Raw genomic sequence first — 17453 nt, forward strand, 5'->3', positions numbered from 1 at the left:
CCGTGTAGCTCGACAACAGAGGTTGGGGTGGTTTTGGACCTGGCCTAGAGACGGCGCAGGTTGAACAGCTTCCCACTGGTTCTGTAGTTTAGTTCCACTCCAGCGGGGAGCTGTGAGGTGGAGCATAGCAGCGAGGAAGATTGAGAAGAGGGCTGGGGCGATGACACAGGCCTGTTTGACCCCGGTCCGGATGTGGATTACTACACATTTTAATCACATGGCAAGCTGTAACATATACATTTTGACCTTTGTTTTTTCCATCAAAGATTTAACAGACCAACAAAGATTGCAATTTTTTTCCTGTGTTACTGTATCTTTTGAATTTCTGGTTATCAGATATGTTAAACAGCATGCTTAACAGCTTTAAAATACCATCTATTTAGGTCACCTATTTGTGACAGCTCTACAGTATTTTTTTTTCTGGATGTACATTTTAGTATTTCATGCTTGCTCTCACAACCATAAATTTCAAGGGGAATAGCCTCAAAACTAGAGCACGGCCATTCTGGAGCAAAATCAGGAAACACTTTTTCACACAAAGAGTAGTAGAAATTTGAAATCCTCTCCCCAAAGTGCTGTGGATGTGTGGTCAATTGCAGCTTTCAAGACTGAGATAAGAAAGATTTTTGTTAGGTAAGGATATCAAGGTATAGGGAGTAAAGGTGGGAGAAATGGAGTTGTGATAGAGATCAAACATTGGTGGAACAGACCCAAGGGGCTGAATGGTCTACTCCTGTCCCTATGTTCCATAGGCAGTTTCAATTATAAATATGGAGTAAGAATTTTAAATGGAAAAAATTGACAGGAATTGCAGGCATATATGAAAATCCAATACTTTTAATGTAGTGGGCATTAAGGGAAGTTTCTCGGACTGGCAGAAAGTGAGAAGTGGTGGCCCGGAGGGATCCAAATGATTTTGACACAGAATTGAAGGTATAGTGTCAAAATTTGCAGATGATACCAAATTCGGAGGTAGACCAGATAATGTGGAGGACTACACCTAAAACAGGAAGGCATAAAAAGACTTGCAGAGTGAGCAGATAAATTTGATATAGCGAAGTGTTGATGAGGTTGATTTTGGCCAACTTATTCCTTGCAAGGGAAAAAACTACGTAGGGTAGAGGAGCAAAGAGGTCTGGGAATACAGAGACATAAATCATTAAAACTAGTAACACGTTGATATGGCCATAGTGCTGGAGTTAATTTCTGGAGGAACAGAATACAAAAGCAGAGAGATAATGTTAAATTTACAGAGAATCTTGGTTAAGCCACACTTGAAGTACTGTTTACAGTTCTTGTCTCAGCACTGGAGAAACTGCATAAAAGATTTACATGGATATTACCAGAATTGAGAGGACGTGTCCATCAAGAAAGATTGAGCAGGCTTGGGCTTTTTTTCTGGATCAGAGAAGACCTATTAGAAGTCTTACAAATTCTGTAGGGATTCGAAAGGGTGGATGCGGAGAAACTGTTTCCATTTGTGGGTAAGTCCAAAACAAGGGGCCATAAATATAAGATAGCCCTTAATGGACCAAATAAAGAATTTAAGTGGAAAGTCTTTGCAGAGAGTGAGGAGAATATGAAACTTGCTGCCACGTGGGGTGGTTGAAGCAGATAGCATTTAAGGGGAGGCTTGATGCATACATGAGGGTTAAGGACACAAAGTGGGAAGAGGTAAGTAGAGTGAGAGGATGCTTGTGTGGAGTATAAACATTGGCTTAGACCAGTTGGGGCGAATGGCCCATTTCTGTGCTATAGATTCTATGTAAAAGTAAATCTTGCCACTCCCAAAAAATAAAGTAATTTGGATGGTATTCCCAGATGAATTTCAAAAGGTATTCTCCGAGCACCGTGCACCGCCAAAAAGCTCTCCATCAATTTAATCTATCTTTGACTACTTTATTATGAATTAGGTTTCTGGTGACTGGCAATGGTAATCCAATTGACTGATCACTCTGCAGTAGTTTATAATTAGGTCTTCACTTTATCTATAATCAATGTTTCACAGTTGTGTGACAGAGACTGAATAGCACATAGTGCTCAATAAAAACAACAGATCTCAAATGAATACAAACAATCCTCAGCCCTGTGTTTCAAGCCATGTGCAACATGAGAAGTTCAGATTGGAGCATTGCTATTTTTTCCACTCACAGATGACAATATTTTTGACGACTCTTAGTTTGCCTGGAGACTTGATTGTAAACCCGCTTCTCCAATTAAAGTGACCTCAGGCAGCATGCATTATCCAGAGTACTGGTTTCAAAATACTGTTTCAATTAAGTACTTTGTGTAATGTGTCCCACTTGGGACTCTGAAAGGAAAGCGATTCATAATTAAGTCAGCCAACAAACAGAAAGAAAACAGGATGTTGCCCGTCATGTAGCAAAAAAAATTCAACACAGTGGGTAATTTTCACCTTTACCGTCTGAGCAGTAAGCTGGTGAAGTGGTTGCCGACTCATTGTAAAATCCACTCGATTTTATGGAATCCACCTGATTTTCATCACATTGATCCAAATGGGGTAGAGACCAGGCAGGTTCTACAACAGATGGGCAACCCACTCCACCAGAATACTGCTCAGGCCGTGAAGGTGAAAATTACCCTCTGTGTGCTGGATTTTCCCAACGCATGGCAATAACTCTTCAGCAGCTGAATGGAAAATTCTGCTTGTGGGTATGACTGAATTTATTCCTATAAACCAGGAAGGTTTACTGTGATTCAAAAAGATTCTATTTGCTTTCAGACAAATTTTAACCTCCCTCACCTGATGGTTGGTATTTGACTGATGCAATGGATATGCAAAGTAAAAATGAAGAACTATGCTTTTGTACAAGAAATTGTGTTGTGTATTTCGGAAACTTTTGTAAGCTGTCAAGTTTGCTTTCTTTTTCATTTTTAAAATAGTTGAGTTTTCTTTTAAATACTCAGCAGAATAATAAACATTAAAGAAAAAAAAATCAAGAAAGACTTGCATTGATAAAACACTTTTCACAACCTAAATGTCCTAAAGCATTTTACTCGCTCAGTACTGTGCTCAAGTCTCTGGGGTGGGGGCCCATAACCTTCTGACTGTGAAGCAAGTTTGCAATTACTGAGCCAAGGCGAACACCAATTTCTAACATAACACCATCAACATAATCTGTTGCTTCAGTAGAAACTTTCTATCAAACACAATGAACCCATGCTGCAGTAAATGTACACCATGTATTTGTAATTACCTCTATTAAATATGGATGATTTTTATTAGCCTCAGCAAACATCATTTTGTAGTTTTATAAATTCTGATAATAGAAAAAACATTGTTATTTTTAAACATTCTTGTACCTGTACAAGTTCCTCTTCTGCATATTTCAACCGGCTGAGTTCAGTCTCTGATCCCTCACGTAGCGCTCTCAGGCGTTGAGCCTCCCGCTTGGCATCATTTATTTCTGTTTTCATTTTTTGTTCTAAGTTTTGCTTCTCCACTTCAACAGTTCTATTTTCTTCTTGAGCTTTTTGAAGTCTTCATTAGGGTAAGAAAAAACAACAAAAAAAAGACCTGAAATAAAATGCTCTCTTTTCACAACAGCTATCAGCAGCTATAACTTACAAATAGTGTACCCCGTGAGCTGTGCTATCCTTCATATAGTGTACAGTAGTGACAAGTGGAGATTATGAACACAAAGCTGAGCAAACTTAAGCAGGGTCAGTTCACTGGATCATTATAAACTATGATTTTACTTATAATGACTAATGTAATGCTGCCATAAATAAAATAGTAGGAAAAGGATGTTTTTGTTTTATTCGTTCACTGGATGTGGGCATGGTTGGCAAAGGCCAGCATTTATTGCCCATCAATAATTGCCCTCGAGAAGGTGGTGATGAGCTGCCTTTTTGAACCGCTGCAGTCCTTGTGCTGAAGGTATTCCCACAGTGCTGTTAGGGAGGGAGTTTCAGGATTTTGACCCAGCAACTATGAAGGAACAGCGATATATTTCCAAGTCAGGATGGTGTGTCTCTTGGAGAGGAACTTGAAGGTGATGGTGTTCCCATGTGAGTGCTGCGCATGTTCCTGTCCTTCGAGATGGTAGAGGTCACGGGTTTGGGAGGTGCTGTTAAAGAAGCCTTGGCAAGTTGCTGCATACTACAGCCATGGTGCACCGATGGTAGATGGAGTGACTGTTTAGGTTGGTGAATGGGTGCCAAACAAGCGAGCTGCTTTGTCCAGGATGGTGTTGAGCTTCTTGAGTGTTGTTGGAGCTGCACTCATCCAGGCAAGTGGAGTATTCTATCACACTCCTGACTTAGAAACATAGAAAATAGGTGCAGAAGTAGGCCATTCGGCCCTTCGAGCCTGCACTACCATTCAACTTCAGCACCCCATTCCTGCTTTCTCTCCATACCTTTGATCCCTTTAGCTGTAAGGGCCACATCTAACTCCCTTTGAATATATCTAACAAACTGGCATCAACAACTTTCTGTGGTAGAGAATTCCACAGGTTCACAATTCTCTGAGTGAAGAAGTTTCTCCTCATCTCGGTCCTAAATGGCTTACCACTTATCCTTAGACTGTGACCCCTGGTTCTGGACTTCCCCAACATCGGGAACATTCTGTTAGAATTTCATGTTTCTGTGAGATCCCCTCTCATTCTTCTAAATTACAGTGAATATAAGCCTAGTCGATCCAGTCTTTCTTCATAGGTCACTCCTGCCATCCCGGGAATCAGTCTGGTGAACTTTCGCTGCACTCCCTCAATAGCAAGAATGTCCTTCCTCAGATTAGCCAAAACTGTACACAATATTCAAGGTGTGGCCTCACCAAGGCCCTGTACAACTGCAATAAGACCTCCCTGCTCCGATACTCAAATCCTCTCGCTATGAAGGCCAACATGTCATTTACCTTCTTCACCGCCTACTGTATTGGCATGCCAACTTTCAATGACTGATGTACCATGACACCCAGGTCTCGTTGCACCTCTCCTTTTCCTAATCTGCCACCATTCAGATAATATTCTGCCTTCGTGTCTTTGCCACCAAAGTGGATAACCTCACATTTATCCACATTATACTGTAATCTGCCACGCGTTTGCCCACTCACCTAACCTGTCCAAGTCACCCTGCAGTCTCTTAGCATCCTCCTCACAGCTTACACTGCCACCCAGCTTAGTGTCATCTGCAAACTTGGAGATATTCCCTCATCCAAATCATTAATGTATATTGTGAATAGCTGGGGTCCCAGCACAGAGCCCTGCAGCACCCCACTAGTCACTGCCTTCCATTCTGAAAAGGACCCATTTAACCCGGCTTCTGCTTCCTATCTGCCAACCAATTCCCTATCATGTCAGTACATTACCCCCAATACCATGTGCTTTAATTTTGCGCACCAATCTCGTGTGGGATCTTGTCAAAAGCCTTTTCAAAGTCCAAATACATCACATCCACTGGTTCTCCCCTGTCCACTCTACTAGTTACATCCTCAAAAAATTCTAGAAGACTTGTCAAGCATGATTTCCCTTTCATAAATCCATGCTGACTTGGACCGATCCCGTCACTGCTTTCCAAATGCGCTGCTATTACATCTTTAATAACTGATTCCAACATTTTCCCCACTACCAAGGTCAGGCTAACCAGTCTATAATTCCCTATTTTCTCTCTCCCTCCCTCCTTTCTTAAAAAGTGGGGTTACATTAGCTACTCTCCAATCCATAGGAACTGATCCAGAGTCGATAGACTGTTGGAAAATGATCACCAATGCATCCACTATTTCTAGGGCTACTTCCTTAAGTACTCTGGAATGCAGACTATCAGGCCATGGGGATTTATCGGCCTTCAATCCCATCAATTTCCCGAACACAATTTCCTGACTAATAAAGATTTCCTTCAGTTCCTCCTTCTCGCTAGACCCTCGGTCCCCTCGTATTTCCAGGTGGTTATTTGTGTCTTCTTTAGTGAAGACAGAACCAAAGTATTTGTTCAATTGGTCTGCCATTTCTTTGTTCCCCATTATAAATTCACCTGATTCTGACTGCAAGGGACCTACATTTGTCTTCACTAATCTTTTTCTCTTCACATATCTATAGAAGCTTTTGCAGTCAATTTTTATGTTCCCTGCAAGCTTAATCTCATACTCTATTTTCCGCTCCTAATTAAACCCTTTGTCCTCCTCTGCTGAATTGTAAGTTTCTCTAAGTCCTCAGGTTTGCTGCTTTTTCTGGCCAATTTATATGCCTCATCCTTGGATTTAACACTATCCCTAATTTCCCTCGTTAGCCACGGTTGAGCCACCTTCCCAGTTTTATTTTTACTGCAGACAGGGATGTACAATTGTTGAAGTTCATCCATGTGATTTTTAAATGTCTTCCATTGTCTATCCACCGTCAACCCTTTAAGTATCATTCAGCAGTCTATCCTAACTAATTCACGACTCATAGCATCAAAGTTACCTTTCTTTAAGTTCAGGACCCTAGTCTCTGACTTAACTGTGTCACTCTCCATTTTAATGAAGAATGCTACCATATTATGGTCACTTTTCCTCAAGAGGCCTCGCACAACAAGATTGTTAATTAATCCTCTCTCATTTCACAACACCCAGTCTAGGATGGCCAACTCTCTAGTTGGTTCCTCGACATATTGGTCTAGAAAACCATCCCTTATACACTCCAGGAAATCCTCCTTAACCGTATTGCTACCAGTTTGGTTAGCCTAATCTTTATGTAGATTAAAGTCACCCATGATAACTGCTGTACCTTTATTGCACGCATCCCTGAATTTCCTGTTTGATGCCATCCCCAACCTCATTACTACTATTTGGTGGTCTGTACACAACTCCCACTCGCATTTTCTGCCCTTTGGGTGTTCCGCAGCTCTACCCCTACAGATTCCACATCATCCAAGCTAATGTCCTTCCTTACTATTGCGTTAATCTCCTCTTTAACCAGCAATACTACCCACCTTCTTTTCCTTTCCGTCTATCCTTCCTGAATATTGAATACTCCTGGATGTTGAGTTCCCAGCCTTGGTCACCCTGGAGCCATGTCTCCATAATCCCAGTGACATCATATCCGTTAACAGCTATCTGCGCAGTTAATTCATCCACCTTATTACGAATGCTCCTCGCATTGAGGCAGAGCCTTCAGGCTTGTTTTTTTAAACTCTTTGTTCTTTTAGAATTATGTTGTAATGTGGCCCTTTTTGATTTTTGTCTTTGATTTCTCTGCCCTCCACTTTCCCTTATCTCCTTCCTACTTTTTGCTTCTGTCCCCATTTTACTTCCCTCTGTTTCCCTGCAGAGATTCCCATCCCCTTGCCATATTTATTTAACACTAACAGCACTAGCAAACATTCCCTCAGGACATCGGTTCCGGTCCTGTCCAGGTGCAGACCATCCGGTTTGTACTGTTCCCACCTCCCCCAGAACAGTTTCCAATGTCCCAGGAGTTTAAATCTCTCCCTCTTGCACCATTCCTCAAGCCACGTATTCATCTTAACTATCCTGCTAATTCTACTCTGACTAGCATGTGGCACTGGTAGCAATCCTGAGATTATTACCTTTGAGGTCCTACTTTTTAAACTTAACTCCTAGCTCCCTAAATTCAGCCTGTAGGACCTCATCCCGTTTTTTACCTATATCATTGGTACCTATATGCACCACGACAACTGGCTGTTCACTCTCCCCCTCCAGAATGCCCTGCAGCCGCTCAGAGACATCCTTGACCCTTGCACCAGGGAGGCAACATACCATCCTGGAGTCTCGATTGCGGCCGCAGAAACGCCTATCTATTCCCCTTACAATAGAATCCCCTACCACTTTAGCTCTCCCACTCTTCTTCCTGCCTTCCTGTGCAGCAGAGCCAACCACGCTGCCATGAACTTGGCTGCTGCTGTCTTCCCCTGAGGAACCATCTCCCCCATCAGTATGCAAAGTGGTAGATCTGTTTTGGAGGGGGATGACCGCAGGGAACTCCTGCACGACCTTCCGACTCCTGCTCCACCTGATGGTCACCCATTCCCTATCTGCCTGTGTAACCAACTCACTAAACGTGCTATTCACAACATCCTCAGTATCGCGGATGCTCCAGTGAATTCATGCACAGCTCCAGTGCCGCAATGTGGTCTAACAGGAGTTGCAGCTGGACACACTTCCTGCACACGTAGTAGTCAGGGAGTGTCCCTGATTTCCCACATAACACAGGAGGAGCATGACACGAGTCTGGGCTCTCCTGCCATGACTTAACCCTTAAATTAACTTAATTTGGCAACAATGTCAAAGATTTCTTACTGATAAGAAAAAGAAAAAAGATAAAAAAGAAAAACTACTCACCAATCAGTTCTTTCTTACTTACATCAATGCTAAATGTTTCCTACTGAAATAAAAAGATAAAATACTCACCAATCCACCAGCCAATCACTTACCCGCTTGGCTGTGACGTCACACTTCGATTGCTTTTTACTTCTTTGTTTACTTTCTGCCCCTGCTGCAGCTGGCCTCCTCCCGACTGCCGCTGCTCCAAGCTGCCGCCACCCTTTGTAGTCCCGCGCCCGCTCCGCTCTCGCGATATGGCCTCCTCCCAACTTGTGCTTTGTAGATGGTGGAAAGTCTTTGGGGAGTCAGGAGGCGAGACACTCGCCGCAGAATATCCAGCCTCTGACCTGCTCGTGTAGCCACAGTATTTATGTGGCTGTTCCAGTTAAGTTTTTGGTCAATGATGACCTCCAGGATGTTGAAGGTGGGGGGTTCGGAGATGGTAATGCCATGGAATATCAAGGGGCTGTGGTTAGACTCTTGTTGCAGATGATCATTGCCTAACACTTGTGTGCAAGTTATCTGCAAGTTGCCTGAATATTGCCTTAATTTGGAGTCAGAGATGTGCTTGCAGAATAAAGTGCTGCTAGGAAGAACCTAATTGCAAGTAAGTGTCCATTTAATACACGTCAATAGCTGTCACACCTTCTTATTTCAAAGTCCCTGGATAAACTGGATTTGTTATATTCCTCAAAAAGGGTACCACCTGTCAAGATAACTCTCAGCGCAGCACGTGAATTTAAAAAACAGCTCCTGACATAACCTAGCACACCTTTTATCCGACAAGGCAGAAAGGATGTGGAAAAGTGAACACTTAGGGCTGGATTTGCGGCTGTGTGTGTATTTGCCTGTTTCCGGGCGCAGTTCGCGGTGAATTCAAAAATGTAGCGCCGGATTAACGTTAGCGCCAGAGCAAGCAACTTTCGCCAAATGCAAGTTCACGAGGAGTGTTAGCGTTAACTCCAGCGTTGCACCACACAATGTGCGCGCCGGAGTCTAAAGTTCTGGCGTTGAAGAAATCATCCATTCTGTGCATGTGCAAATTTTTTTTTCTCTTCCCGTACTTCTGGTCTGCTGTCTGGTTGCAAACGCTAATGCAGGGCACGGCCGCGCGCATGCACAGTACACCCAGGGCTGAATCAGCCATTTTACATTTGGATTTTAAAGATGGAGGATGACGATTCGAGACAGCGTGCCAGGCGATTCAGCCACAAGGCTAATGAAGCTCTAGTGGGGGCTGTGGAAAGAAGATGGCAGGAGTTGCATCTGCGGGGTGAATCTAGTCCATTGCCATCCATTTTTAAAAGGATTTGAAGGGAAATCGCTGAGGAGGTCGCTGCCTCAGGTACTTGATCAGGGCTGGCACATAGTGCCGAAAGACGTTTAATGATCTTTCAAGGGTCATTAAGAGTACAATTTTAATTCAAGCACTCCTTCATTACTTCAATTATAAATCTAACACACTGTTTATTCTCATGCTGTTGGTGTCTCTCAACACTCTGTGGGTTACCTCCTAAAATGCATGGCACATTAGGTAGGCTTAATTTGGCACCCTATTTGCCATGAATGAACTTTACACATTATTAAGATTGCTTTCTGAGATCTCATAAGGTGGCTCCGCACTTCGATGTCCTCCTGATGAACCACATACAACTTCCAAAGCCATTAAACAGAGGACTGTATTACATTCAGACAGTATGGTATAAGTGCTTTGGTGGCTATGTTGCCACAAAAGCAGATGGACCATATTGTAACCATTCCTATTCATTTTTGCAGGCCAAGAGTCTCACAATCGCCAGGAGCAGGTGCAAACAGGCGGCTGTTCTGCCTCAGACCCTGCCACTCACGGACATTGAGGACAGAGTAGCTGGCCTCAGCGGGTTGACAGGTCAGGCAGTTGCCAGTGGGGCCGCTGACCCCCGCTCGGATACTGAGGGCAAATCCTGCACGCTCCCTTGGCTGGGTTGGGGCAAGGTGATGCAGTGTCTCTGGACTAGATATAATGGAGTAGCGGTGGTCCTTCAAATGAGCCTGTGCTATGCGACCTTCCTCATGTCACCCTGCGCCCTCCCCTGCTGCTAACCACTCGTCTGTTGCTTTCTACTTCCAGATGACCAGCCACAGGCGCAGCAACCCTCAAGGGACCACTCCACATCAGGCCATTGTCTGGAACAGGAGGAAACCGATGAACTGACTCCGGCGCAGCATCAATCCACCCCTGTTCCACCACCGGCACTCAGCTCCTATGAGGACGACATGATGTTCTCGGGATTCGACGAATCCGGGTCTCCTGGGACCAGTGGCTTACAGCATCGCAGTGCTGGGGTTGAATCTCGCATGTCATCTCTCCGCAGGGTGAGTCAGCAAAGTCGATCTGCTGACAGGCAGGCAGGCATAGAACTGGACATGGTGGGAATGTCCAGGGAGAGCATCCAGGTCAGCCATCAGCTCCTTGATGTCTTGGGTAGGATTCCCGCGAGCATCAACAGTCTGAAAGCGACCATTACGGAGGTAGGGTCGCAGATTTTCAGTGCGAGCTGCGATACCTGTGAGGCCATCAGTGCCCAAACGATGCTGGTGGCCTCCAGCAGTGACAGTGGAGTCCCAGAGAGTGTGGTGCGAACCCTTGCGGAATATGGCGCATCACAGGCACAAGCTCGGCTTCAGCTTGGGCAGGTGATACAGTCCATAAACCCTCCTGCCATACTCTCTGTGTTCTCACTGTCACACCTAAACCCAAAACACCTGTGACTGGCGACACCGATGAAGAGGCTAGCCAGTCAAAAGCCAGGCCTTCCACGCCACAAGCTGTTGCAGTGCATTCCTAGATGGCGTCTCCATTGTCTCTCCGCACAACGCAGCAGCGCTCTGGCAACATTGCTGCTCACCATCTTGGTGCCACTTTGGTTAGGAGCAGCAACCAAGGGAGGGTGATAAGAGGAAAGGGGGCAAAAGCCAGTGGGAAAAAATAGTGGGGCAGGACATTATGTTGCTGCATTATGTTGTTAATGCTGGATGCATCGTATGTTTAATGTCACACACACTATTATTATGTACTGGATTATGCTGTTGATAATGTTGTTGAATGATCACACTGCTGGATGCAGCTAATTATTTGATGTTTCACAATGAAGGTTAGATTATAATGAATGTTACAATGTTTAATAAATTCTTTTGTTCACCTTAACCATTCCTGTGTAGCGTCTCATTTGCAGAATAAGAGAGGGAATAGTCATCATGGTGGGAAAGAGTGGGCAGGCAACGGTCAAACATGCCACACACTCTTCAAGCAAAGCGTTCAATTATGAGCTGCTGAAGTAAGGCTTTTGCAGCAGTGAAATCTCCATGAGATTTTTGCACTCCACCGAGGCACTAAGTGGGGTACAAATCAGCCGAAAATCCTGACCTTAAAGCTATTATAAAGTATTTTGTGAACCTGCTTGTCATGAATCAAATCAGAAACATAAAGGAGCGTACCATATCTTGAGATCCAAGACATATATCTTAAAGGTCTAAGCTGCGATGAAGATCACTGCTTTCTCTGGAAGGATAAGCTCAACTCCTTTGCACTCATCATTGGGAAGTAAATTCTGAACATCTGGTCTGTGTTTTGTTCCTACCTTCACCCTGATCTCACCTCTCTTGAAATTCCATCAGGCTTTCCTCAGCTTTATGCAGACTGTCTAATTCTTTCATCATCTTGGTAACATGTTCTTTTGAGTTCCTGTTTTGTGTGTATGCAAACCAACAGCCACCGATACCAACTACCATCGAAACAGCGAGAATAAAATCCTTCAACCAATTGTGGCGAGGACCTGTAAAGCAGAAACCACCTCGATAAGGCATAGTTCAATGAACCATAAAGTAAAGCATCTTAGAATGTTAGTTCTTCATAATGGAACATTAATTATCATTTCATCATTATGTTGGTTCTCTTTCTGCATCTGTTTTTAAAGTTACAACAAATTCTCATAGTGTACTCATCTTAAATATGCAATTTTCTTCCAGTCTGACATACTTATCGGAAATATGTACATTTAAGGAGAATCAGTGTAGAAGTCTACTGCATTACCAACCCCATTTATTTAATTGCATTGCTTACTGAAAAAAAGAACAGTTTGAAGGATAATTTAGGGTATGCTATTTTCAATGCCAGACTTGAGTGGATAAATTTAAAAGCCTTAACTTGCCTAAAACCTCAAATATTCAGATTAAAAATAGGGATAATTTTCCAGCTTTGTGCTTCCTGTGAGAAACATTGGTCACCAAGAGCATGTTTGTTTTGAATTAGCTCTCAGGATGAATGTCACTGGCAAGGTCAGCAATTATTATCCAATTACCGGAGAAGGTGGCGGTGTGTGGTTTTCTTGAACCACTCCACATAGAGGTTTGATACAACTGATTAGTTTACTAACCATTTCAGAAGGCAATTAAGAATCAACCATGCTGGTCTTGGACTGGACGGAAAGTTTCCTTCTTTAAAAAGGTCACTGGTGAAGCAATTGGGATTTTACGACAGCTTCATGGCCACTTATTGGTACCAGCTTTCTTTTCATATTTTTTAAAAATCTGAATTTAAGTTATCAAACTGCCTTGGTGATATTTGAACTCATGTTCTCTGGATCATTAGTCCAGGCCTCTGGATTACTCGTCCAGTAGTGCCAATATAATCACGACACTACCATATCCTTGACAATGGAAATTTGAGTTCGCTGTGCACAAATTTCTGACCACTGAAAATAGTGGCCCAGATTTTTCTGCAGCAGCGAGATTGGCAATGTACCCCACCATGAATTTAGCCATCCGGCATGCCAATCTCACGGATGATAACTTGCTCCATATTTTCTTGCATTTCTAATTAGAATTCGCCACAGCAAATGGTGGCGATTGGAAGCGGCAGAGACATTTTTTCACTGTGATTTGACGAATACATAAAGAGGGTAACAATCTAATGTTGCAAAACGGGCGAATTATGCAAATAATATGGCACTCATCAAAAGAGCTCCTCTCATCAGGCCGATCGCTTCTCGATGGAATCGGTCGCCTGCTTTCATTCATACCATGTTGTTAAAGGGTCAGAAATTTGAGATTGCATGGGTGTGCCAAGTCTGTTCTCTAGCCTCAGACTATGTTTAATTGTGCAAGTCATGGTTTTTTTAAAACTACAAATCATGCATCATGCCACTGCCAGGCCGTTGGGGATATTATTTTTAAGTCTAAGCGGTGATAATCCAGAAAAATCACGATGCTCATGGGGGAGGGAGGTTAGAGCTATGAAAATTAGCTTCCAACTGTTTTAGTTTTAAGATTATGTGCATTGTGTACGAGAATCTCGGATATGATTTCTGGTTGGGCGTGACTCCCCCACCAGAAATTATGGGCCCGAAATTGGTGGCCTTACTGCCCACGGCTGCCGGTTGCCAACGAGTTTTTTTAGCCGCTCTCCCCTCGGTGACAGATTCCTCCAGGTCTCAATCCGGCAGGAGGGGAGTACCGCCGGGAACCGCCCGCTGACAGCCAAGTCACGTAAGTGACCTCGCGCCCGCCGAGGTGGCATATTGGTGTGGGCGGGAGTCGGCGGCAGCAGGGGGAAGGACTGCTGCATGGAGGCAGGTCTAACCCCGATGGCAAGAAAGAAGACCTGCAAAAAAAGATTAGTGAACAAGTTTTAATGTCTTTTCTTTCAGCGTGTATGGGGTCCCCTGAAGGTGCTCCCCCCACCCCCCTCCCTGGGCCCGACTCAATTCTCAGCAGCACTTTGGCGAGAATCGCATTTGCCGCCAAGATTGAGAGCTCCCATCTGCTGCCGCCCAGATTGACAGCATAAGCCGTCATTTTGCCGCCGGGCTGTACTGCTATCTCTTTTTGAGGGAGCTTCCTGGCAAAGTACCGCCCGGTCTCTCGGCGGCCATCGGATGTCATTTGGGAGGCACTTGGGCGGGCCTTGGCTTCCATCAAATTCGGGCCCAAAGAATCTTGGCTATGAGGAAAAACAGGAAGAAAGCTTAGAGGAACTTCTTTGAAAATGGAGCATCTTGCCTGGTTCACAGTAATGACCACGACTCGAGGTGAGCTGGTTAAAGCTGCCTAGGTAACTGCTTTTTTCTGGAATCTTCTAGCTTGCAGTAGCCCAAAAGCAGCAGCATGCCAGGGACAAATGGCCTTTGGGTTGGTAGTGGTACCAAAGGATATGCTATGGCAGCTGTTTTTACAAAGTCAGTCATATGTTGAGGCATGCATTCTATAGCCAAGGACTTGTTACTGAAATAATGTTTCACAAAATTCCTGAAAGGGTTTCTCTGCCAATATCATCGAGAGAGAGGTAAGAGATGAAAATTTAATGGCTTGTGTCCAATGGGATAGAGGCAATCTGTGTATGTGGAGGATGGAAGAACAAACAACCCCACAAGGGTTATAGTCACCTTTCCTGCTAATAAATAATGGCAGAAAAAAGAAAATATAATCACAGAAAATGCAATTGGAAAAGAGCATAATGGTAATAGCAATAATACTTTGTTGTTCCAAGATATTTTTGGCCCCATTCAGTATTTGGAGCAACAATTCAGTTCATCTTGGCTAAGATCACTGTGATTGTTAGTAAGTGATTCAATGTACTTGTCAATGAATATTACTGCAAAAAAAATTGTGGTGGCAGAATTATCACCATTGCAATTTATGGTTGGAGATTTATGTCACCATGATCGGGACAGAAAGATCTATTTTATCTCTACAGTCTGCAACAGCCAAGATTTAGACAGGCAAGATCAATCTATCACACTCCAATGCCAGAATTGTAATGAAGTGCACTCCTGTTTGGTTTTGTTGTTTTATCTTGAATCCATCTTGAATTCTCAGTAATTTTTGAAGAAGCTCATAATACTTCTATGAAGAAATAATGAAAATGAGGGGCTCTAGCTTTAGTGGGAACATTGAAATCCTTCATAGTACTTTGCAGACTTTTCTGATTTTACAAAACTCTTATAGAATCATAAAATTTACATCACGGAAGGAGGCCATTTCGGCCTATCGTGCCCTCGCCGGCCGACCAAGAGCTATCCAGCCGAATCCACTTTCCGGCTCTTGGTCCATAGCCCTGTAGGTTACAGCACTTTGTGCACATCCAAGTATCTTTTAAATGTGGTGAGGGTTTCTGCCTCTACCACCCTTTCAGACAGTGAGTTCCTGACCCCCACCACCCTCTGGATGAAGAAATTTCCCCTCATAGCTCCTCTAAACCTTCCCCCCCCAATTACTTTAAAGCTACGCCCCGTGGTTGTTGACCCCTCTGCAAAGGGAAACAGATCCTTCCGATCCACTCTATCCTGGTCCCTCATAATTTTATACACCTCCATCAGATCTCCCCTTAGCCTCATCTGTTCCAAAGAAAACAGACCCAGCATCTCCAATCTTTCCTCATAGCCAAAATTCTACAGTCCGGGCAACATTCTTGTAAATCTCCTCTGCACCCTTTCCAGTGCAATCACATCTTTCCTGTAATGTGGTGACTAGAACTACACACAGTAATCCAGCTGCAGCCTAACCAGTGTTTTATACAGTTCAAGTAGAACATCCTTGCTCTTGTGTTCCATGCCTTGACTTATAAATGCAAATATTCTATATGCCTTCTTAACCACCTTATCTACCTGGCCTTCTACCTGCAGGGATCTGTGGACCTGCACTCCAAGGTCCCTTTTTTCTCTACACTTTTCAGTGTCGTACCATTTAATGTGTATTCCCTTGCCTTGTTAGACCTCCCCAAATGCATTACCTCATACTTATCTGGATTGAATTCCATTTGCCACTGTTGTGCCCATCTGACCAGTACATTGATATCTTCCTGCAGTTTGCAGCTTTCTTCTTCATTATCAACCACACAGCCTATTTTAGTATCATCTACAAACTTCTTAATCATACCCTCAACATTTAAGTCCAAGTCATTGATAAATAAAGCAAAAAGCAGAGGAGCCAGCACTGAACCCTGCGGAACACCACTGGATACCCCTTCCAGTCACAAAAACACCCATCAACCATTACCCTTTGCTTCCTGCCTCAGTGCCAATTTTGGATCCAACTTGCCACTTTGCCCTGGATCCCATGGGCTAATTATTACTTTTGTCTCCAGTCTGCCATGTGGGACCTTATCAAAAGCTTTGCTAAAATCCATATACACATCATACGCATTGCCCTCTCATTGACCCTCCTGGTTATTTCCTCGAAAAATTCAATCAAGTTAGTCAGACACAGCCTTCCCTTGACAAATCCATGCTGACTGTCCTTGATTAATCCATGACTTTCCAAAAGAAGATTTATCCTGTCCCTCAGGATTTTTTCCAATAATTTCCCCACCACTGAGGTTAGGCTGACTGGCCTGTAATTACTTGGTCTATCCCTTTCTCTCTTTTTAAACAACGGTACAACATTAGCAGTCCTCTGGCACCAAACCTGTAGCCAGAGAGGATTGGAAAATGATGCTCAGAGCCTCTGCTATTTCCTCTTTTGCTTCTCTTAATAGCCTGGGATACATGTCATCCGGGCCTGAGGATTTATCCACTTTCAAAGCTGCTAAGCCCCTGAATACTTAGTCTCTCACTATGTTTATCTCGTCTAATATTTCACGCTCCTCCTCCCACATTGCAAAGTCTGCATCGCCCCTCTCTTTTGTGAAAATGGATACAAAGTATTCATTAAGAATCCTATCCACGTCTTCCGCCTCCACACACAGATTTGCTTTATGGTCTCCAATAGACTCCACTTTTTCTCCAGTTATCCTCTTGCTCTGAATATATTTCTAAAACATCGTTGGGCTTTCCCTGATTTTACTTGCCAACATTTATTCACGATCTCTCTCTGCTTTCCTGATATCTTTTTTATTGCACCCCTTGCACTTCTTATACTCCTCTAGAGTTTCTGCAGTGTTGAGTTCCAAATATCTGTCATACCAGAACAGTTGGCGTCTCTTGGTGTGAGGTCGAACTGAGCGGCGGGGTCGGGGCACAGAAGAGCTTGGAGGGCAGCGGGAGGCCCCGAGGCCGGAGGGAGGCCCCGAGGCCCAGAGGATGGAGGGAGGCCCCGAGGCCGGAGGGCGGCCCCGAGGCCGGCGGGAGGCCCCGAGGCCGGAGGGAAGCCCCGAGGCCCAGAGGACGGAGGGAGGCCCCGAGGCCGGAGGGAGGCC

The 17453-nt window shown here is 44.0% G+C and overlaps 1 protein-coding gene across 6 annotated transcripts in view; it reads right to left on the bottom strand.

Annotated features, from left to right (window-relative positions):
- The window catches only part of stim2b (stromal interaction molecule 2b), a 272216-nt gene that overhangs the window by 52138 nt on the left and 202625 nt on the right, over window positions 1-17453 (bottom strand). For all 6 annotated transcript variants that reach the window (XM_070870611.1, XM_070870621.1, XM_070870631.1 and 3 more), the window contains 2 exons: window positions 11919-12096; window positions 3325-3502 (listed from right to left, as the gene is read on the bottom strand). In XM_070870611.1, the coding sequence (XP_070726712.1) occupies window positions 3325-3502; window positions 11919-12096 (356 nt within the window). The remainder of the gene's footprint in view (window positions 1-3324; window positions 3503-11918; window positions 12097-17453) is intronic.

This window comes from Pristiophorus japonicus, chromosome 2 (assembly GCF_044704955.1).
Source record: "Pristiophorus japonicus isolate sPriJap1 chromosome 2, sPriJap1.hap1, whole genome shotgun sequence".
In the NCBI taxonomy this organism is placed as follows: Eukaryota; Metazoa; Chordata; class Chondrichthyes; family Pristiophoridae; genus Pristiophorus; species Pristiophorus japonicus.